General features: G+C 38.6%; 1 protein-coding gene across 4 annotated transcripts in view; it reads left to right on the forward strand.

The window, feature by feature from the left end:
- The window catches only part of LOC140737765 (integrin alpha-1-like), a 196,820-nt gene that overhangs the window by 93,210 nt on the left and 80,574 nt on the right, over nucleotides 1-23,036 (forward strand). For all 4 annotated transcript variants that reach the window (XM_073064394.1, XM_073064392.1, XM_073064390.1 and 1 more), the window contains exons 8-16: nucleotides 806-956; nucleotides 2,122-2,287; nucleotides 6,227-6,300; nucleotides 7,528-7,672; nucleotides 8,818-8,960; nucleotides 11,402-11,545; nucleotides 12,264-12,356; nucleotides 17,922-18,125; nucleotides 22,624-22,754. In XM_073064394.1, coding sequence (XP_072920495.1) covers nucleotides 806-956; nucleotides 2,122-2,287; nucleotides 6,227-6,300; nucleotides 7,528-7,672; nucleotides 8,818-8,960; nucleotides 11,402-11,545; nucleotides 12,264-12,356; nucleotides 17,922-18,125; nucleotides 22,624-22,754 — 1,251 coding nt within the window. The remainder of the gene's footprint in view (nucleotides 1-805; nucleotides 957-2,121; nucleotides 2,288-6,226; nucleotides 6,301-7,527; nucleotides 7,673-8,817; nucleotides 8,961-11,401; nucleotides 11,546-12,263; nucleotides 12,357-17,921; nucleotides 18,126-22,623; nucleotides 22,755-23,036) is intronic.

Genomic DNA, 23,036 nt, shown 5'->3' on the forward strand with positions numbered 1-23,036 from the left:
TACATAGGATAGCAATTCTTGCATGTCCCTCTGAAGAAAATGTCTAAAACCTGTTAACAATATACTATATATCAGTATTTATTTGCCTAGTGGAACTTACACTCTCAGGAAAGCACGCTGGCAAAAGTTAGCTCCACAAGACCAATAACTACATACAATACATGTAATGGAGATGACAAGAATCAAGCAGTATCCAACCTAGCTGCAGTACACAATTCTTTTTAAAATCCCTTCATTTTCATTAAACCCAAAAGAAATATTTGTCACTATAAAGAGCATACAGTACTTATCACTGATCAATCACTGGAATATGAGGAAGGAATTTACCAATTACCAAGTTATAATAGACCTGGGCTGATCTCTACATCTTCTCTAATTACCTTTCTTTATATTTTTGTTAACAAGTAATTAAAATTCGATAGGATTTTGAAAGTTGCAAACAATCAGTAAGTTATCCTACGTTATTGTTGGTAGACTAAGAAACCACTTGCTTCCAAACATAAAAGGCATGTTCCAAAAATAAAAAATCCTATAAGAACTTATTTAACTTTGATGCATTTGGTTCATCCTTATGATATCAAGATCAGGATATCTTTCAGTGCCTGGGCCACTTCAGTTTTCAGGTCCAAGGATTATGAAATTCAAGTTCAATTCCAATCTTCGCTGGAAGTTCATGTGTTAATGGTGCTTGTGCGAATTTTGGCATAAATACACAAAACCCAGTCAATGTTCAGCTTCAGGAATATCCATTCTTTCAGCTTGTAACATAAAAATGAACACTAATAACGCTCTCTGTCCTTTCCAGGACAAAGGAATTCACAGAGGAGAAAGGTATGCGCCCTGGAGTTTCAAAGGTGATGGTTGTGGTAACAGATGGTGAATCACATGATAGCTACAATCTACCAAATGTGATCGCAAATTGTGAAAAGGATAACATTAGGAGGTTTGCTATTGCAGTAAGTGACTAATATATCTGTATATTTCAGCTACTGAGTTACATACCAGGTCAGGATTTCCCAGTGAGAAATAACACTCACTGGCACCACTGGCGTCCCGCTTAATCTAATTTCCTCTGCGTTGGGGAGTTACAGATTGGCTGTTTGTTAAATTACACTGTTTGAAAGTACTATTTCTTGATTTTAAAAAATACATAATTAGCCTTGGTTGAAATAATAACTGCCTTCTAAAACAAGATTCCACATTTGCACATATGATTTCTGGCACTCCACTGCATTATATTTATTCAAGATCCACTCATCACCATCTTAATGTAATTAATAATTTTGTTATAAAATTAATAATGCCAATAAAATAGTGCACAAATAAATACTTTATCAATATGTTAATCATAATTACAATAATATCCTAATTTTAGGTCAAATTGATCCTCTCTTTCCCCTGTACATTTGAACAGAAATAAACAAGTTAACTATTTTTAGGGTTTATCCTGTTATTATCCTCTGCTTTCTCTTGTTCTTTATTGCTCTGATTTTCTACCATACTCTGCTTACTCCACCCAGAGTCATTTGTCCTTAATCTGCTCCACTTTCTCCTCTGCTCATATGCTATGATTTCAACCTTCAACTCAACTTGCCTTGCCCAATTAATGTCCTCAAAGATGAAAGCAAACAATTCTGTGATGAAACAGGTGTGTCCAATTCAGAGTTGGATAGTAATGCTTTGCACCTGGTAGTGATGTGGAAGACTGATAGAACCCAGATATCCTTTCTTGAACTTCACCTCATTTCTGTTCATTGCTTGGTATTGTGTTGTCCGAATCAATTATTTTCAGCTCTCCTTTACACAGCACAAGTTCAAATGCATTCCATAGGCAATTATATAATATCCTGGATACCCCTGATACATGATAGCTTTAACAACTGGACTTAAAGCTTATTTACTGAATTTAATTAACTTAAGACATGTTCTCAGGTGTAATATTTCTGACCGTGTAATACTATGTCATACAGTCTTTGGCTGCTGTGAAAGGCATTTAAGTGTCAATTTGTATCCAGATTACATCTCCTGATCTACTCCAAAATGTTGATGATGATTGAAATATCTTTAAGAAAATATTAAATTAAACTTATTAGTTTTAATTACTGTCTGATTTTATTTTAGGTGCTTGGCAGTTACAACAGAGGAAATCAAAGTGCTGAAAAGTTTCTGAAAGAAATAGAGTTTATTGCAAGCTCACCTAAAGATAAACATTTTTTCAATGTATCAGATGAAAAAGCTTTGGTGACGATAGCTGAGGCTCTGGGAGAACAAATCTTTGCTTTGGAAGGTAGGATATGTTTTCTCATGAATGTTATAAATTGAGCTGAGATATATTAGATGTATAGATACTTTATTAATCCCAAAGGAAATTACAGTGCTGCAGCAGATATACAAATATTAGAAGAGAAGAAAGAAAGAATAAAAAATAAGTTACTACAAACAGTCTAAAAGGAGGGGGTCATCACTTCCCTGGCTATAGGTTGACTCCTTATAGAGCCTAATGGCTGAGAGTAAGAATGACCTCATGTAGTGCTCTTTGGAGCAACACAGTTGTCTTAGTCTATGACTGAAAGTGCTCTTCTGTTCAACCAAGTTAGCATGCAGAGGGTGAGAAACATTGTCTAGAATTGCCAGGATTTTCCAGAGGGTCCTTTGTTCTACCACAGGCTCCAGTGTGTCCAGTTTGACTCCTATAACAGAGCAGCCTTTCTAATCAGTTTATTGAGCCTATTGGCATCACCCATGTTGATGCCATTGTCCCAGTGCACCACCACATAGACGATTGTACTGGTGATAACAGACTAGTAGAACACGTGAAGGAGAGGCCTGCACACTCCAAAGGACCTCAGTCTCCTCAGGAAGTAGAGGTGGCTCTGGCCCTTCTTGTACACAGCCTCTGTGTTGGTGCTCCACCCAAGTCTATAATCAGGTGCACCCCCAGGTACCTGTAGGTCCTCACCACACCCATGTCCTCACCATCAATAGTAACAGGGAGCAGTGCAGGCTTAGTCTTCCTAAAGTCCATCACCATCTCCTTTGTCCTACTGATGTTGAGCTGCAGATGATTCAGCTTACACCGTTTGATGAAGTCCTCCCCAAAGCCCTGTATTCATCCTCCCGTCCTCCCTTTATACACTTAATGATTGCTGAGTCATCAGGGAACTTCGGTGGATAACATGATAATCTAATCGTATACCATATTTGTACAAAACAGATTGGAATTCAAGATTTCAAAGCAGGAGCATCGTATAGTTTACTCCAAATGGTATAAGAGCGATGCTGATTTAATGGAAATGAAATACATAACAAGCCATTCATCTCATTATTTCATATCGACTATCTAAAATGCTGGTCGATAGGATATAACAAGATGAATGGCTGACGTTATGTGTTTTAGCTTTTTAAATGTCTGTCATTAGATAGTATACCGATGTTGTCATTATGCCAGAGTTTCCTATAGTCACCAGGATAGCAAAACAGATTTCCAGAACACTATTGTAGGCAACTCATATGAAAAAATTATAGAAGCAATACAATATTAATATATAGTTTTCTTTGAGTAGCTTAGATGTGGTAAAATGTTGCTTGACTAGCAGTCAATAACCTATCCAGTTGGATAAGGAGATATCTAATCATTTACCATTTGATATGAAAAATGATTAAGTAGGAATGGCCATGTTAAGAAACCAGAGACAAGCGTGTGAGAGTGAGACGGTTGATGGAAGCGCACGTGATAGAATCTCCACAAGCATATCCAGTTAGTTATGGGAAAGCTATTGTTCAGTGCAGAAGCTCCTAAACTAGAGGATGAGTAGAAGGGTCAGAGAAAATAAGGGTTTAGCAAGTGACAAGAGGAAGTTAATATTTATTCATTACTAATGGACTGAGAAAAGGAATCTTCCACAGGCCAGCAGGTCACTGAGCATGCCTGTTTCCTGCCTTGGAGTGCATTCTTTTCTCCAGTGGCTGTAGCATTCTGGCAGGAGGCTCCAGTTGATTGGAAAGCCCCAGGGTCCCCTCTGCTTCGAGTGTTTGCTTCAACAAGGGAGGCCATTGCCGGGCTTAAAACTTCGAAATCTGATATTTCATCATATGCTTGTTAATGTCTCTAGCATTCAAAAACACTCTACAATGGTCAAATCTACATCGATTTTCATCTCTTTTACCCATCAAAATCCAGCACTTAAAACCCTTTGTTTTCCCGCTTATCTCACTCCAGCAGCCGTCTACTCCCTTCATAGTACTGTTTCCCCTGCTCACATCTCACCCATTCATCTACCACTGTCTCCCATTTCCACCCCTTCCCCATACCACCCTACCTGGCAAAGGCTGCCTGTCATTTTACAACCTCCAGCCCCCCAGCTCACTCCACCAATCTCCTCAGCTTCCTTTCTCACCATTCTTTATACTGGCCATCTCACCTCTCCACACTCAGTTCCGATGTATGTTTTCAACCCAAGACATCGACACTTCCTTTCCTCCCACAAATGCTGCTCTACCCACTGAGTTTGTCCAGTTGATTATTTGTTACTCAGTTTTTTAAAAAAAAACAGACACTTAAAACAATAAAAAAAAAGTTTGCTTTAACTGAATTAAAGGAAAATGAACTTCCTCCTAATGTTTTGGCAGTAGCCATTTCTTTCTATTGATGTCAGATTATCTGCTGGGTCTAGGCAAGGTTGCACTAGTTCAGACTCAGGGGGCAAATTAGATGCAAGGACGCCCGAGGAAGTCTTCACTCACACGGGACGTCCACTGACGCAACACAGGCGTCCCAGGAGCAGCATTTAAACTGGAGCTGGAGGCTGGCCCCGAGCCCATACTTGCAAATTCCAAGCTTTCTCCCAGTCAATCTGAAAACCAAGTGTGGATTGGAGTATGAGATCAGGGCCAATATTTGTTTTGTCCACGAAAAGGCTCTATAGAATTCATTACAGCTTTCTCAGGCCTCCACTGCAAATATTTATTGGTTCCAGGGGGTTACTTGTTGAAAAGTAAGCTATTTACCTCTGCGCAACATTTTTTTTTGAATACATATATTATTTCTCAACTCTGCTTTTCAATTCTTCAGGAAAGGTCCTTGTCCTATCAACTCCACCCTGTGGAACTATCTTTTTGGAATCCCTACATAAGCTGTGATAAGTCTGTGGTGTTTAAAGAAAATTAATAATGGCGCTCCATTAAAAACTTGCCTTAACTGCAAAAATTACTTCCCATGCCAGTGCACAGCAGCTTTATGGAAAGTTCAGTTCACCCTGCTTCGATATCATTTTGTTTTTGCTCAAAGGAGAATAAACTACGAACAAGAATTGGGGGTATAAGATAATTCCCTATATTGCTCTTTGGTCTAGGCTGACAATGTGGCTTAAATAGACATTGTATTTTTTTGGAGGGTTGGGGGAGAGTGTAGTGTTGCTTCTTCTGCCTCCTTTGGAAAGATTCCATATATATCATCTCATAGAAGTTCTCACAGAGGAAATTGCTCCAAGGTAAGTCTGAGTTTATTGTGGAGGTCAGTAACAAGCTGGCATGAATTTGATCCCCCTTGGACTGAGCATTTGTAAGTAGAATAGAGGAGGCTCCAATGGGCATCAATACTGCTGTTCTATGGTCCAGCAAATTTCTTATTTACATGCAGAAAGAAGCACATGTCCAGATGCCAAGTATCAACCATCGTTCTGTCACCACAGATGCTGCCTGGCCCAATGTTTGCTTTATGCACCACAGCATCTGCAGTCTCTTGTTTCTCATTTTTATTTATAGACTTGGAATCTCATGTGTGATTGCTGATAACCCATCTTGAAGGAAATTGGTAATGGGAAATTTGTGGGTGGGGACTGCTTGGAACTAAGAATGTATTGAAAAGAGAGCTGGAGGAAGTGAAGAAATGTTCTAACAGAGAGAAAGAGATTTTGAAGCCAAGAAGCCAGCAATGGGATTTGGTTGCAGTGAGGGGACTTGGCCAATAGAAATGAAATGTAGAAACCAAAAGTGAAGCAATAAGGAAACAGCAGGGATTTAGAATTAACATTGAGAGGACATGGACTGGGAGGGAGAGAATATAGGTCTGAGGTGGTGTTGCATTTAAAATAAACACAAATCAATTGTGTCATAATAATTTACATTATTACTTCTCTTCTGTTACTCTATAGTTTTTCACTAACTTTTTTAAGCTTCTGTGAGTTGAGTTTGCTCTGCTTTCTAATGATGACTTCCCATTTATTAGCAACCAATGACAAACAAGCTGCCTCTTTTGAAATGGAAATGTCACAAGTGGGGTTCAGTACACACAGTACAGAGGTAAGTTACTGAGTAATCCATAAAAGCACATTTATTTCTCAGTTTTGATTGAAGTTCAGTGTGGAGTTATTTTTAATAGCACCTCCACAACAAACAGTAATTCCTTGCGGATGACATCCTGGATTCCAGATATATAATCCCCATGGGAAAGGTTCGCACCAAGAGTCTGATTTTATAAAACGTGTTCACCCTGGGTGCTTTCTTCTTGTTGCCACTTGTTCGTGATGGCAACCTTGATTTGTTTATTTTAGTCAGAAAGGGTTAATAATTACCTAGCTGCAGGTAATAGCAAATCCAGATTGTAATTTGCTGTTGTGAGCCACAGTGTAAAATTTGATTATGTACAATTGCTCAAAAGCAGTTCACGTCTTGCAGGTGTCTTTTTTTTTACTGGGGCACAGTTATCTGAAACAAACTGTCAGTGGAAGTTAACTGTGATGTTAAGTATAATGGCAATTCCTTTAACAGCATCTGGATACTGATTGGAAACCACCTTCTGTTAGTATCAACTGAGACTTTAATATTCTATTTATCAACGCAGTTAGCCAAACTGCGTAAACTTAGATTGCACATTACTGGGAACAGTCTTGCATGGCTGGAGCCAATGGTTCAATTAGAGTAATTCGGTAGGTCTCCCGGACAGTGTGCTGCTGAATATTAAACTCCCACACTTACCATGGGACTAATTGCCATATCCACCAGTACATTCCACCTCTGGTCCCCAGCAGTAATGCCCAGTCTTTCTGGGCTGCCCCACCATTGCACTGCAACTTTTACCTCTCTGCACCTACTGTAGGAATCCCAATTGGTTTCTATGGGGATTCTAAGACTACATGTGAGGAGGTAAAGGGGAATCTTAAGTATCTTTTGTAAAAAGGTATTTCACTCTGCTTTGATATCTTTAACTATTCCTGAGTGTATTTTATATTTTAATTCATTTTCTTATCATTTAATTGCTTTATAATTATTGCCTTTAAAGTTAATACTTGTGTGCTTTTGAATGTAAAGAGATATTTAAAAACTGATGAGCCAGTGATAGATTTGCCTTCTGTCAACTCCTAGTAGGCTTGGAGAACTCTCTGCTGTTACAGCGGGGAAGTGTGATCCAACCCAGGTGGGTGTTGACATCTGAATATTGGTTGAAAGGTGAAGCATGTCGCTATCATGTTTTTACCATGTGGAAATTAAATCACAGTATTTAATTTTGCTGTGTGGTTTTCACCTTAGGATAGCATCATGTTGGGAGCTGTTGGAGCCTATGATTGGAATGGAACAGTTCTTCTGGTGAACGACAATGGAACGGTCATCCCTGAAAATGAGACATTTTTCAGCAAGTCAGAAGAAAGCAATGAACCCCTTGCCGGGTATCTTGGTAAGCAAGTCATTGAGCTGACTGAAGCTGCAAGTACGAAATTAAACCTTTCTCTATTAGTGTTTGCTGGTTGAACAATGTGACGACATAAGATAAAGCAGTCGCAAGAATCACTGTTTATTGTCGTGGTTCAGGGTTAATTATTGGAAAATACCTTCTTCGATTTTTGGTACCATTCCAATCTTCGAGTTTGGATCTGCAGGGTTTGAAGCCAGTTAGTTGGAGAATTTCAATAGGATTCCAGGTTGACATTCAACAATGTATCTGTGTGATGTGAATGAGCTTATCCATACTAATAATCAAAGGGCTGAATTATTGATTCAAAGTCTTGCCACTCAACGTGGCTTTTAAATTTAAGTAATCAAATAAAAACTAGTCGAACAAGAACCACAAAATGTACTGTATTGTCACAAAATCTATTTGATTTTCTAATGTTCTTTAGGGAAGAAAATCTGTTTTCCCACTCTGTCAGGCCTGTACATGACCCCAAAACATCAATGTGCCTGATATTTTTAAACACCCTCTGAAAGAACTTGGCAATCTAAACACTTCAAGGGAAATTAAGGTTGGGCAATAAATAATCATCTCATGCTATGAAAGAATAAATTTTCCACACAATAATTTAAAGGTACAGAAATAATTGGCAGTCTTTAGGAAACCCTTCCACTGTATTTATTTACAATGATAGCTTTATTGTGCTGTATTCTCTGTGTTACATTAGTTGGATAATAGTTCTTACTTTTGGGAGCCTTCATTTTAGGAATATGACTACCTTATTGTTGAGTGAGCCTCATAACAATTTCAATTGTTGCACATTTCCCACTTTTACGGATTTCCATTAAGCAAAAATCTAAAATTGTAGTTAATTCTGCATTAAAAAATTTATTTCCTTATTTCCCATGTTTGATACAGGACACCATAACTGAATTTATAAGTTATGTATCTGGTAATAAAATTAGGGGCATTTCTACTCAACAAAACCCATTGCACTTGTACTTGAACTGAGCAATACATCAGATATCTGTAGTTCTAAATCTGATAAACTGATTGATGTTGACTTAATATATTGATGGAATTTGGTTGCTTTGAAATATTTTTTGTTCTGCCTGAGCAACCTTTACAACCTTATCAATTTCAATATTTAGGTTACTCTGTCAGCTCTGTCTCAGTTGTTGGAGATGTGTGGTATGTTGCTGGACAACCTCGGTATAATCACACAGGACAAGTTATAATTTATAATTATAAGGGAAAGCAAACACGCATTATACAGACCCTGAAAGGAGAACAGGTAATTCTCTGTTATGATTGTCTAATATATTTTACCTCCAGGCTATGTTCTATCCCATGGTATCTTTGTTAATAAGGCAAATGTCAAACACACACATTTGAAGGTTGCAGCATTATTTCTACATAATTAAGCATGAGCATTTAAATCTTTCTTATTTTAATCAAATGTTACACTGTATGATAATATAAAATATATTTAAGAGTGTTTCATTTACTTAGTTATATATGTAGCTCATTCCCCAAATTCTGGTTCTAACAAGAAAGTTATTGCTGCAATTGTACTCAATACCTTTTATGGAGAATGTCTGGGAATGAAAGCCTTTTGTACATTTATTAACAAGGTACCCAATAAAAGTTCTCTACAGCTAAAGGAAGTAGGACACTTGGATTTTTTTGGCACTTCAGTTAAATATAGATTGCATTTATTGCAAATGTAAAAAATACCAAAATCAGTTTTGTTATTAGCTTCCAGTTTTGTTAAATTTCCTCAAATTTGAAATTGTTCCTCTGAATTCCCAACTCCATTTCTTTAAGAAAATTGTGTTGTGCTGTAGCCAATGATGGAGTAGCTGTTTCCTCACATCCTTGGCTGTTCTGGGAAAGGGTGCCTGTCCACTCCTTCGCCGGCTTTAGCCTTGAAGCTCCTTTTGCTTCCGTGCAGACATTTGATTGGGAATGCTTAGATATTAACCCTGAAGTGACGAGGGGACAAAACTCCAAGTACATTTATTATTGAAGTACATATATATCACCATATACAACCCTGAGATTCGATTTACTGCGGGCATACTCAGTAATCCAGATAAGATATTAGAGTCAGTGAAAGACCACACCCTACAGTCAGACAAACAACTAGTGTGCAATAGACAAAACGGTGCAAATCAAAAGAGTAATTAATTATAACAAATAAATAAGCAATAAATATTGAGAACATGAGTCCTTCAAAGTGAGTCCATAGCTTGTGGGAATAGTTCATAGATGGGGCAAGTGAAGTTGAGTGAAGTTATTCCCTCTGGTTCAAGAGCCAATGGTTGAGGGTAGTAACTATTCCTGAACTGGGAGGTGTGAATCCTGAGGCTCCTGTACCTTCTTCCTGATGGCAGCAGTGAGAAGAGACCATGGCCTGGGTGATATGGATCCTTGATAATGGATGCGACAGTGCTCCACGTAGATGTACTCAGTGGTGGGGGGGGCTTTACCCGTAATGGACTGTGGCATATTCATAACTTTTAGTAGGATTTTTCTTTACAAGTGAATTGGTGTTTCTCTACCAAGCTGGGATGCTACCTGTCAATATACTTTCCACCACACATCTATAGAAGTTTGTCGAAGTTTTAGATGTCATGCTGCCAAAACTTAGAAAACTTCTAAGGAAGTAAAGGCATTTCCATGATTTCTTTGTAATTGCACTTGCATGCGGAGCCCAGGAAAGATCCTCTGAGATGATAACACCAAGGAACTTAAAGTTGCTGACCCTCTCCACCTGTGATCCCCTGTGATGACTGGCTCATTGACCTCTGGTGTCCTCCTTCTGAAGCTCATAATCAGCTCCTTGCTCTTGTTGATATTGAGTGAGAGGTTGATGTTGTGGCACCACTTAGCCAGTATTTCAATCTCCCTCCTATACACTGATTCGTCACCACCTTTGATTCAGCCAGTGACAGTGGTGTTGACAGCAAACTTAAGTATGGCATTGGAGATAACCCCATATCAGGATAGTGTATAAGACTTTGAGGAAAATTTGCAGATAACATTTCCAGTGTTATTTTCAGTCAGAACGATAGAGCTCGATGCATATCTCAGAAAAAGTTATCTTACTCTGGGTTTTGACTTTGCCTGCCATGGTTCATTTAGTTTAAACGTTAAGAAGCTGTAACCTGCAACATCATCAGTCAATAGGTTTTACTTTTTCACAATAGTGAAGGCCAAATGATTGATTACAGGGTGAGTGGGGGAAACAGGCTGATGAACTGGGTCGTCTTCATCCATCTCATAGCAATTTTATCAGATGAATGCACACTATTCTTCATCACAATAACACAGGAATCAGTCACCAGCCACACACTTGAGTTAAACCAACTTGTTCACAATTTTGTTGTCTTATTCAACCCTAATCAATCTTCCCAACAGCATATCCTTTCAAATACGTGTGGTGAAAACTTCCAACTCCAAATCTCTTTCAGCTTTCCTGCTCCATTTCTTTATCACCCGGACTCAATTCTTCCAGTCCTCTTCTGACTATCCTCCATTCTCCATTATTTGTGAGCTTAAAATTATTTAAAACACTTGTATTCTTATCCTAGAGTAAAATCTACTGTCTTTTCCAATTGAAAGGTTAAGCTTTGTAAAGTTAATTAATATCCAAATATCCTTCCAGCTTGTTGACAGAATCAGCTGATACGTGTGTATTTTACGTTAGTAATGCCATTGATTTTATTTCAGATTGGTTCCTACTTTGGTAGCACTGTGTGTACTGTGGATATCAATAAAGATAATCTAACTGATATCCTTTTAATTGGAGCTCCAATGTACATGGGAACGGAAAAAGAGGAACAAGGCAAAGTTTATGTATACACTTTAAAAGAGGTAATAAATTTGCACAGTCAAATTCTCAAGGAACCATAATTGTAAACCCATTCTATCATCGAATTAAGTACTTGCAAATTAAAACTACAAAATGATTACATGATGTACCTTATGTATGTCATTTGATCTTATTGTAGTTTTGCATTCTACAAGCTAGATATTCTGCAATGGGAATAATGCAGATGGGGTACAGAATTTGTTTAAGCCACATATGCATAAAAGCAAGTTAAAGACATTAAGTTCAAAGTAACTTTATTATAAAAGTTCATGTATGTCACCACATACAACTCTGAGATGCATTTTATTGTGGCCATACTCAATATATCCATAATAGAATATTAGCCCTAATAGAATCAATGAAAGACTGCACCAACTTGAGTGTGCAACCATTGTGCAAAAGATAACAAACTGTGCAAATACTAAGAGAAAGAAATAATAATAAATAAATAAACAATAACTGTGGAGAACATGAGACGAGGTGTCCTTGAATGTGAGTCCATAGGTAGTGGGAACATTACAGTGATGGGGCGAGTGGTTATCCCCTTTGGTTCAAGAGCCTGATGGCTGAGGAGTAATAACTGTTCCTGAACCTGGTAGTGTGAATCCTGAGGATCCTGTACCACCTTCCTGATGGCAGCAGTGAGAGAAGAGGATGTTCTAGGTGGCGGGTGTCCCTAATGCATATATTAATGCTTTGTTCCTTTTTATCCTGTTTCAGAATTTGTTTCAACGCCAGATGGAACTTGAACCCTTAAAACAACAGTGCAGTTGTCTTTCCACCATAGGTCTTCACACTAACAGTTTTAATGCGGTAAAGACCAAGGTTTTGTTCTCTGTTGAAATTATTTTCCCAATAGCAAATCTTATAACTTCAATTACACACACAAAATGCTAAAGAACTCACCAGATCAGGCCACATCTACAAAGAGGAATAAACAGTTGACATTTCAAGCTGAGCCCCTGAGCCTGAAATGTTGATTTTATTCTTCTCCGTAGATACTGTCTGATCTACTGAGTTCCTCCACCATTTCGTGTGTGTTCCTCTGGATCTCCAGCATCTGCAGAATCTCTTGTATTTTTAAGTTATTTCTGGACATTGGTTTTTGATAAAGTGAGACCAACTGCTTGGAAACTGGATTTGTATTCCCATTTTCAAAATACAGCAGCACACCAGACAAATTTGGGAAATAAAATTTCATAACCATGCAGAACCTGAAAGATCATTCCATTTATCAGGTGTCTCCAGCAACTGCCCAAAATAGTTATTAGTGTCTCTTATGGAATTGACTGAGGAGTCCAAAAGTGCAAGAGTATGAAGGCAAGTGTACCAATGACTATTAATAAGTCGGGTGAGCATTTCTGCTTTCATAAAAACAGCTGGCCCAAATTTTGTTAATGAGGTCTAAATCTCATCTGCCTCAATTCCCATCTTCCTGACTGAAGAATGTAATCAGTGCAGTATACTCACTTCAGGCTTGAAAATGGGCTAAAGGGGATTTCTGTCCATCGCTTTGTTTACCAGAAGTGGACATAATTGCCTAGAAATTCATTCCTGCCAGGTAACCCAACTGCTTTATATAGTAATGTTAGAGTAATATATTTTGCCCTTGAAATGAATTTTGAAAGAAGACATCCTGATGAAGGTATGTTGACTCCACAAGACTGATTATTTTTCCCCACTGGCCAAGGTTGAATTTTTAGTCCACCATGTATATTTCCAAATTTCATAGTAAATTTATTATATATGACACAATATGCTACTCTGAGATTTATTCTCTTGCCTGCATTCATAGTAGAACAAAGAAATAGAATGAAAAACCACACACAAAGACTGACAAGTAACCAATATGCAACCAACACATCTTTATGCACTTACAGAAACTCTGACACATTTAGCTACACAAACACAGTTAAGAAGTGAATTTTTTTCATCATAAACCCCAATGGGTAATGTTAGGGTACACTTAGTAAGAGTCAGAGTTCACAAAATACCTGGCTATCCTGATGTTGAAGCCTTCATTAACTGTGAGATGTATTTTCTTTTGGGACCAGGAGACCAGAGAATCATTCCTGTACTTATTCCATAGACGTTGAGGGAGGTAGAAATAGAAGAAAAAAATGTCTGTTGCTATAAATGAATATTGTGCATCATACTGGAAAACTTCCTTGAATGTTAAACTGATCAGAAGTAATAGCTGAATTTTTCTCCCGCATAGCAAGTTTGGTGGCTTAACCTGGAATGGAACTGAATACTGCTTCAAATCTTGCAGATTTTCTAATCAGAAATGGCTGCAAACAGGGGGAATGGCCAAGTAGCCATCAGCACCTTACTAGGAGGTAGAGCAAAAGTGTATTTAGCCCCTAATTATGCGGCCATTTTCTCACAAAGTGGCAGCAAGATTGTAATAAACTGTAACAATTATAATTATTTGAGGAAATAGTGTTGTCAGAATTTATAAGTTTCCTGTTGTGTCTGATATGCAAATTCATGCCACTTCAAATTCCTGAAATAAATCCTAATAGTTTAAAACTACAAGAATCTAAAATCAATTAAACCACTTGAATAAATGAGTTGCATTTTGAACTCACAGGGACAGATCCCTGAGGGCATTGCTGGCAGAGACTCTCGGTGCTACTGCCATTTTCTCAGAAGATCGTCAAAGCAGGTTGAGGGCCTGCCCAAGGTGTTTGGCAATTTTCTGCATCTTTGTCCATTGTGGAGCAGACTTGAAAGGTCGAGTGGCCTAATTCTGCTCCTCATGTCCATCCCGTCGTGAAAGAACTAATACATTGAATGAACCCAACCTCCAAATCAATAGCAGGAGTACTTCATTCAGACCCTCAAGCCTTCTCTGCCATTTGATTTCATTGGCACCTCAGCACTGCAGTCCCATATATTCTTTAACCTCTTGTATTCTGAGAATCAATCTGCATCTGCCTTAAATATGTAAGAAAACTCTCTTTCCACATCCCTATGAGAAACAAAGTCTATCAATTATTTGAGAGAAAAAACTAATCAATCTCTCTATAAATTGGTACACCCTTATTTTTAATCAGTGACCTTGAATTCTGGCTTCACCCAGAAGTGGAATTATCATTTCAACATTAATTCTCTCAGGATCTTGGAGGTTTCAATAAAATCCTGTCACTGTTCTATATTTTAACAGATACTGGCTTAGCCTGTCCAAACTTTCATCATAAAATAACCCAAACATTAGTCTTTGTGTAGTAAACCTGCATTGGATTATGTCTAAAATCCTGATATCATTTCTTAAATGAAGAATACAATTTGGTGCAATGGTCCAAACATGACTTAACTATGATTTCAACTAAACCTCCCTATAATAGTCCTCATAATAATCTTCCAATCACCCCTCCCCCAGAATTAATAAGACTTTCATCTTGCCTTGAATATTTCTACCATTACCTTAAATTTCTTCCTATTTACTCTATGTCCCTCATAATTTTATGCACCTCTTCGATCCTCAGTCTCCTAATTGAGTAATTCCTGTTCTTGAATATTTGTGAAGCTTAAAAGTGAAGCGTTATATCACCTGAATTTGCATTAAAAAGTACTGGGAAGGAGAGCAGTTGGAGAAGATGGAAGAGTGACCAAAGAAGTAATGGGGGGAGAATAGTCCCCTGAGAATGGGGAGGGGGAGTCACATCTCCTGGTGGATTTTTTTTTTGTAGCTGGAAGATCTTTCAAAGGCTGATCCATTGAATATGGAGGCTAGTGGACTGGAAGCAGAGGGCAAAGGGAATCCTCACTTTTCTCTGGGAGGGTATAGAAGGGAGTGAGAGCAGAAGTGTAGGAAATGGAACAGACATGGTTAAGAACCCTGTCAACTATGGTAGAATAGTTGTGGAAAAAGGAATTACAACCAGAAGCACTACTATAGCAGTCATCAGGGTAGTTGAGATACATATGGAGAAACTAAGAATATACCTGGGCAAAAGTGAGGACTCATGTGTGAATCTCAGTTTAGAGTTGGTTATGGATCACTGACCTTTCCCTGAAATAGAGCTAGAAAAATAAATTGGGGAAGAGAAGGAACAGAGGTGAGTGATGTAAAATTGTGAGCAAGGTGAAAGCAAGTAGCAAAAGTGATGATGCTTTCAAGTTCTGAACAATAGCAAAAGCAGCACCGATACCATCCTCAGTATATTAGAAATTAGTGGACTGGAGGACAGGACATTAAGCAGTGGAATGCATATGTTTTTTATGCCTCTACCTTTGGTAGATTTAAGCACATAAGGAAAACAGTTATTTGTGTTCTGAAAGCAATCTTATTAATATAAGGGGATGTGGATGTCCATTGTGGGAACATTTGATAATGAAAATGGCAGCATATTCAAAGATTTTAATTGTTTACTCATTGGGACAAGTAATACATCTTTAATTATGAGAATCTGAATAAAATCCTAATGAAATAAACAGTCAGGCGATGTAGTTTGAGATATGGGAAAATTAATTTTAATGAGATTGGGTTGCAGTGATAACATTCAAACTGTTTACATCATGCGAAATAACAAAGCTATGGGAATTTCCCAGCCACATTCCAGAATAAGTACTTTCATCTGCACTGATTAAAATTGTTGCATTGACAATGCACATACATCCTTCTTATTGCCAGATTTAAAAGGATGATTATGTGAATTGGGTAAAGCAAAATTGGCTGGAACACTGGAAAATAGGTTCTTAAGTTAGCTACTTTGTCATCAAAGAATATTCTTGTTCAAGCCAGGATTTTGAAAAACATCTCAAACCTGCTAAGTTTTTTTACTTCATCTTCAAAATTCATAAAGTGATTTGTAGGCTTCATATTAGCTTTAAACTGAATCTAATCTGTAAAGACCTATCACATTTACTTAAAGGAAACATTGAGGAACAAACTGAATTGGAAATTGATTATATGTTGATTTAAAAAAAAGGTATTTTTAGATAAGATACATTGTTTAATTTTGACACAGAATTAAAATTTAAATGTGTCCCCAGAAATGTTCTTTTTAAAATCTCTTCTGGAAAATAGTAGCTTCAAAGGGCATGTTAAAGTGTTTTTGCTGAGGTTGGTCATGCCAAAATGTGTAGGTTCCCCTCAGCATCCAAGCTTTATCGCATAGGCCCAAGACAACAGACATGATATAACTGGTTTTGCTCCCATAAATACTATACATGTAGATTATTTGCATAGAGAACACAAAATATTCCCAACGTGTACCACCAGTGCACATAGGACAGCTTCATGTTTGACAATTTAGTTTTACATGCCCAGGCATCATCCTTGATGACGATGGCTGAGTTTGTCATCGAAACATCAGTTAAAACCGGTACCTGTAGCCATCTAGAAGCCCGAGAGTTTATTCATTATGTATGCCGGGAAAGAGCTACATCCTCTTTCAATTGAATTTTAGTTTAAATTCATTAGTGTAGTGTACATAAGCACAATTCTATGCAAGAGAAATACACTCAGTGGCCACTTTATTAGGTATCACCTGCACCTAATTAAAAGACCACTGAGTTCATGTTTGTGGTCTTCTGCTGCTGTAGTCTATCCATTCAACCTGTTGTGCATTCAGAGATGAACTGAACACACCACTGCTGTAATGGTAACGACTTACTGTCACCTTCCTGTCAACTTGAACAGGTCCAGCCATTCCACTCTGACCTCTCTCATTAGCAAGACATTTTTGTCCACAGAACTACTGCTCACTGGTTGTTTTGTTTTTGCACAGTTCTCTGTAAATTCCAGAGACAATTGTGCGAGATCAGCAGTTTCTGAGATACTCAAGCCACCCCATCTGACACCAACAATCATTCCACACTCAAAGCCACTTAAATCATGTTTCTCCCCCATTCTGATGTTTGGTCTGAACAACGACTGAAACTCCAGATCACGTCTGCATGTCTTTATGCATTGAGTTGCTGCCACATGATTGGCTGATTAGATATTTGCATTAACTTACAGCTGTACCTAACAAAGTGACCTAATAAATCTTGCCTAGATAGTCCTAGATGATAATAAGCACCATGTGCAGCAGCATCTGTACTATTCCTCTGAAAATTCTCCATTGAATTCAATGGACTGAATTTTAAATGGAAAGTACAATATATGACAGCTGAACCTCAAGACATTTACCCTCAGCTTTAATAATTTACAAGTGCATATATGCAATATATTCTTGGCTGCAATGTAATCATTCAGTTTTGTAGGAATGTATATAGTAAGTGATATCACTGATACTCTTTAATAACGTCAATAAATTATGACTGAACACTGTCAAAAATATAAAGAAGGATAGAAAATAATAGAAGTGCTTTCATGCTTCTCGTGAATATTAGTGGCACATACTTCATCTTTGGTGCTTTTCATAGGCCATAAGTGAAGATCACAAGTGCTCTGAGCCCATCCGGCAGCCATGTGGTTCCCGCTTTGGAACAGCCATAGTTGCAGTTTCAGACCTAAACCTCGATGGCTACAATGATGTTGCAATTGGAGCCCCTCTGGAGGGGAACCACCAAGGGGCAGTCTACCTCTTCCATGGATCTGGCGCAACTATTAACAAAATGCATTCACAGGTTCGTTGTTTATTTAGTTTGATTTTATTAAACATTTATTATATAGATCATGCAATATTTTCATTGTTCAGATGTTAGGAGAATGAACCAGTAAGATGGAATACAGTGTAGGGAGTATATGGCTTTACAGTTTGGTGGAAGAAATAAAGGTGCAGACTGTTTTCTAAGTGGGGAGAAAATTCAGAAATTGGGTGCAACGGGACTTGGAATTCCCTAAAAGTTAATGTGCAGGTTGAGTTGGTAGTAAGGAAGGCTAATGCAATGTTAGCACTGTTTTCAAGAGGATTAGAATATAAAAGCAGGGATGTAATGCTTTATAAGGCATTAGTGAGACCGCACATAGGACAGTATTGTAAGCAATTTTATTAAAGAAAAGATGTGCTGGCATCAGAGAGGGTCTGGAGGTCATTCACAATAATAATCCCAGGAATGGCAGGGTTAACGTATGTATACCATTTGATGGCTCAGGGCCTGTACTGTCTGGAGTTTAGAAGAATGATGGGGGATCTCATTGAAACCTATCAAATATTGAATGGCCTAGATACAGTGGACATGGAGACCTTATATTCCGTCTGGGTAGCCTCCAACTTGATGGCATGAACATTGATTTCTCTAACTCCCGTTAATGCCCCTCCTCCCCTTCTTACTTCATCCCTGATTTATCTATTTCCACCTCCCTTTCTTTTCTCTCTCTGCCCATCACTCTTTGCCTGTTCTCCATCTCCCTCTGGTGCTCCCCTCCCCCTTTCTTTCTCCCTAGGCCTCCAGTCCCATGATCCTTTCCCTTCTCCAGCTCTGTATCCCTTTTGCCAATCACCTTTCCAGCTCTTAGCTTCACCCCACCCCCTCCTGTCTTCTCCTATCATTTTGCATTTTCCCTCCCCCTCCTACTTTCAAATCTCTTACTATCTTTTCTTTCAGTTAGTCCTGACGAAGGGTCTTGGCCCGAAACGTTGACAGTGCTTCCTCCTATAGATGCTGTCTGGCCTGCTGTGTTCCACCAGCATTTTGTGTGTGTTGCTTGAATTTCCAGCATCTGTAGATTTCCTCGTGTTTGAGGATGTTTCCTATAGTTGGAATGTCTAGGACCACAGCTTCAGAATAGAAGCATACACCTTTAGAACAGAGATGAGAAGGAACTTCTTTAGTCAGAGGGTGGTGAATCTGTGGAATCAATTGCTACAAACAGGCCAAGTCAATGGGTATATTTAAAGTGGAGGTCGATAGGTTCTTAATTAATAAGGGTGTCAAAGGTTGCAGGGAGAATGAGGTTGAGAGGGATAATAAATCAGCCATAATGGAGTGGTAAAGCAGACTTGATGAGTCAAATGGCTTAATTTTCTTCCTGTGTTTTATGGTTTTATGCAATAATAATCCCAGATTGTGAGGCTGTGGCAGGGACAGGATGAGTGGCAATGTTCCACGTGCCATGGAGTGAACCACTCTGGCTGTTAGGACTTGAGAAAAATAACCCTAGCTTACTCTGACCTAGAATTCTGAATGGTTTTAACAGACTCTTGGCCACAGGTGACCATCCAGTTCCTTAAAATTAAAGTGTAATGCTTTTGGCCCCTCATTTGGCATATGAAAGAAAGCGTTATGGGCACAAAGGATCGGTGCCATCTTGGGTTAGATATTTTTAGATGGCTTTAAGGTGTCTGTCATTGAGAGTCACGTGGGGTAAAACAGTCTTAAGTTCTACACACTACAATGGCATCAACACACAAATCGCTGAAGGAAAGCAGCAGGGCAGGCAGCATCTATGGAAAACAGTCAACGTTTCAGCTTGAGACTACAATGGCAGTACTTTCCTCCTTACATTTTGCTCAAATAAAACTTTAGCGTAAGTAAAGGAATTATAAATGGAAGGCAATTTTGTTAAGAGCAGTTCTGATTAAAGTCAACTGTAATTGACTTTCACACAATTTTTGAACATGGAGAAACTTTGGTTTAGGCCAGGATTTCCCATCTTTGTTATCTCATGGACCAATATCATTAAGCAAGGAGTCTGTGGACTTCAGGTGGGGAACCCCTGGTTTAGGCCATAAGAGGGAAATATTTGAAGAAAGAGACTGCATCATAAAATGAACAACTGAGGCCAGTCTCTTTTGCAGCTGAACACGCAGCTATTTCTAAACACATTCAAGCCCTTCTATTAATCATCAATTAATTAGAGAGTTGATTTCTTAATATTCAGTAGGTTTCAATAGGTACATTTAATGTCAGAGAAATGTATGCAATATCATCCTGAAACTTCTTTTTCTTCACATATGAGTATATTGCAGTTTACAGAGCTCATTGCTGATTGGTCGGAACTCAAGAAATATTTTTTAATGTGTTGTGACTTGATTAAATGGTTACATGCAAACTAGATCTGTAAGGGCATTTATAACAATCTGAGAGTTCAGGGAGCTAATCCGTGTTTAAAAAGAGATGGGCAGCTAATATTCTTTCCAACATTTAAATGTGTTAGTGATGCAGTGTGGTGCGAACACTAATTTTGTTTTTATTTGGTGGTCAGGGTTCTTGGGTGTTGAGAAACTTGAATGTTAAAGATGAGGACCAGTTTCTGCTCCTCCAGCGCTGAATGTGGGGGGAAGAGCTGTATGAGTACTAGCTTGTATTTTTTAATTTTGTTCTCACTCCTACCATTGGTGACTCATGCAATTAGATTCAACACTATGTTAAATCTCCTTCTGACCTTCCCCTGACTCCAAATTTCTGATACTTTCTCCCAAGTTTGCAGCAATGAAGTCTTTCTTCCAAGGTCCTACCTCCAACTCCCCCCCCCCCCCCCACCCCAGACTCCCACATCCAGCACTGTCCTTGATTTCTATTTTTCATTGGTCGTCCATTACTATTGACCTCTAATGTTTGTCTCCTTCCCCTGACCTCCAATCTTCAACCTGTTTGCTACCTCCGGCAACCAACATCCAATTGTCTCCCCCACTTGCAATACTCAACACTTCCCAGGCCTGTTCAGCTCAACTGGCACAGAGCACCACAGTAGCAGAGCCACTGACTCACAGTAATCGAGACCTAAGTTCAGTCCTGACCACGGGTGCAGTCTACATAGAGTTTACATGTTCTGCCTGTGGCTATGAGGGTAACTGCTGTTCCAGTTTTTACCCACATGCTAATGGTGTGCAGATTGTAGGTTAATCGGCTACTTCACATTGCCTCTCGTGCTGGTAAATATTGGAATCAAGGGAGCTGTTGACAGACACACGAAAGTAATCAGAGTGTAGGGATCATGAACAGACAGAAGGGTTTGGTATCATTTGGCATCATGGTCAGCACGGACATTATGGGCTGAAGGGCCTATGCCTGTCCTGTACCGTACTATGTTCTAGAATGTGAGGAAAATAAGCAACACACACAAAGTACTGGAGAAACTCAGCAGGCCAGGCAGCATCTATGGAAAAGAGTAAACAGTTGACATTTCGGGCCAACACCACTCTTCAAGACTGATAAATGGTCTTGGTCCAAAACGTTGGCTGTTTACTCTTTTCCATAGCTACTGCCTAGCCTGATGAATTCCTGCAGCATATTGTGTGTATTACTTTGATTTCCAGCATCTGCAGATTTTCTCTTGTTTGTGAGGAGAATAAAATGGGAGTAATATAGTGCATTAGTGCAAATGGGTGGATGATGGTTTGCAAAGACTCCCTTGGCCAAAGGACCTTTTTCTGTGTATATATATATCTCTGATTCTGTAAACTTCAAAATACAGGTACAGCTCTTTCCCTCCACATACACATCCAACACACTCATCTCACCTTCAATGACCATCTGCCTGTCCCTAACTTCCAACTCCCATCTCTCACTTTCAATGTCTGGCTCACCCACCACCCCTTGTGCCCTTGCCCCTAAACTCCACCCCCCACCCCCATCCTGCCTCTCAGTTTATTAACTTCAGCAGAGCATGTATCTTTCCTCAACTTTTATTTTCTTGTACTGTGTGCAGCCCAAGTTTTATATTAGTTATTATTAGGAAATACAAGTGGTTACAACTAAATTAGGAGTTGAGTTGCTGACATTGATAAATATGAAAGCCGGGTAAATGGTAAGAAGTGTTTGCCTAGAGCAGTGGTAAATAACACAAAGGGCAGAGATTGAATGTTCAGGGGTAGGAGGCTTAGAGGGGAGCTGAGGAAGATTTTTTGAGAGACAGTGGTTGGAATTGAAAGACACTGCTCATTTTAGAAAGATGAAATTGATTCAGTAATAAAACAATTAAGATGCACTGCTAACTTTAACTTCACTGTTATGATGAGCATGAAAGTATTTAGCTCATACCCAAGGTAAAAATAAACATCTTTCAGTTGTCATCATTATTTTCTGTGTAAAACAGTGAATGCCATTGAAAACCGTCAATCCAGAATTGTCACAAACAAGCTGTTTTACTTAAGTCACAGTGAGTCATGAAAAAAATCAGGATTTTTTTCAATATTAACCATTCTATGTTGGTTAATGAAATGTGTTTATTTTTAAACAGCGCATCTCTGCATCTCCATCAAATGAATCTTTTCTGTATTTTGGACAATCGATTGATGGTCAGATGGATTTAAATGATGATGGGCTAGTGGACCTTACTATTGGAGCAGTAGGTGGTGCTGCCCTCTTCTGGTTTGTAGTGGTTTTGCATTATTATTGGTAGAATATCTACTACATTGCACAAAGAGTACATAAAAATACAATATAATTTCATAAGAAAAATTACTGGTATTTACAATCCTTTTCTCTGAAATTCACATATTTCCTTTCAAGTCCTCTGTGCATCTGTTGCGTTAACGTGCAAAGGGATCTGAACATCAAACAGGTTGCATGCTTCTGCATAGCCTTTGTCCTTAGTGGACCATGCATCTGAGCTCTGCTTCAGTATCATTCCAGAATTCCAGTGCTTTCAAC

Source organism: Hemitrygon akajei, chromosome 13 (genome assembly GCF_048418815.1).
Source record: "Hemitrygon akajei chromosome 13, sHemAka1.3, whole genome shotgun sequence".
In the NCBI taxonomy this organism is placed as follows: Eukaryota; Metazoa; Chordata; class Chondrichthyes; order Myliobatiformes; family Dasyatidae; genus Hemitrygon; species Hemitrygon akajei.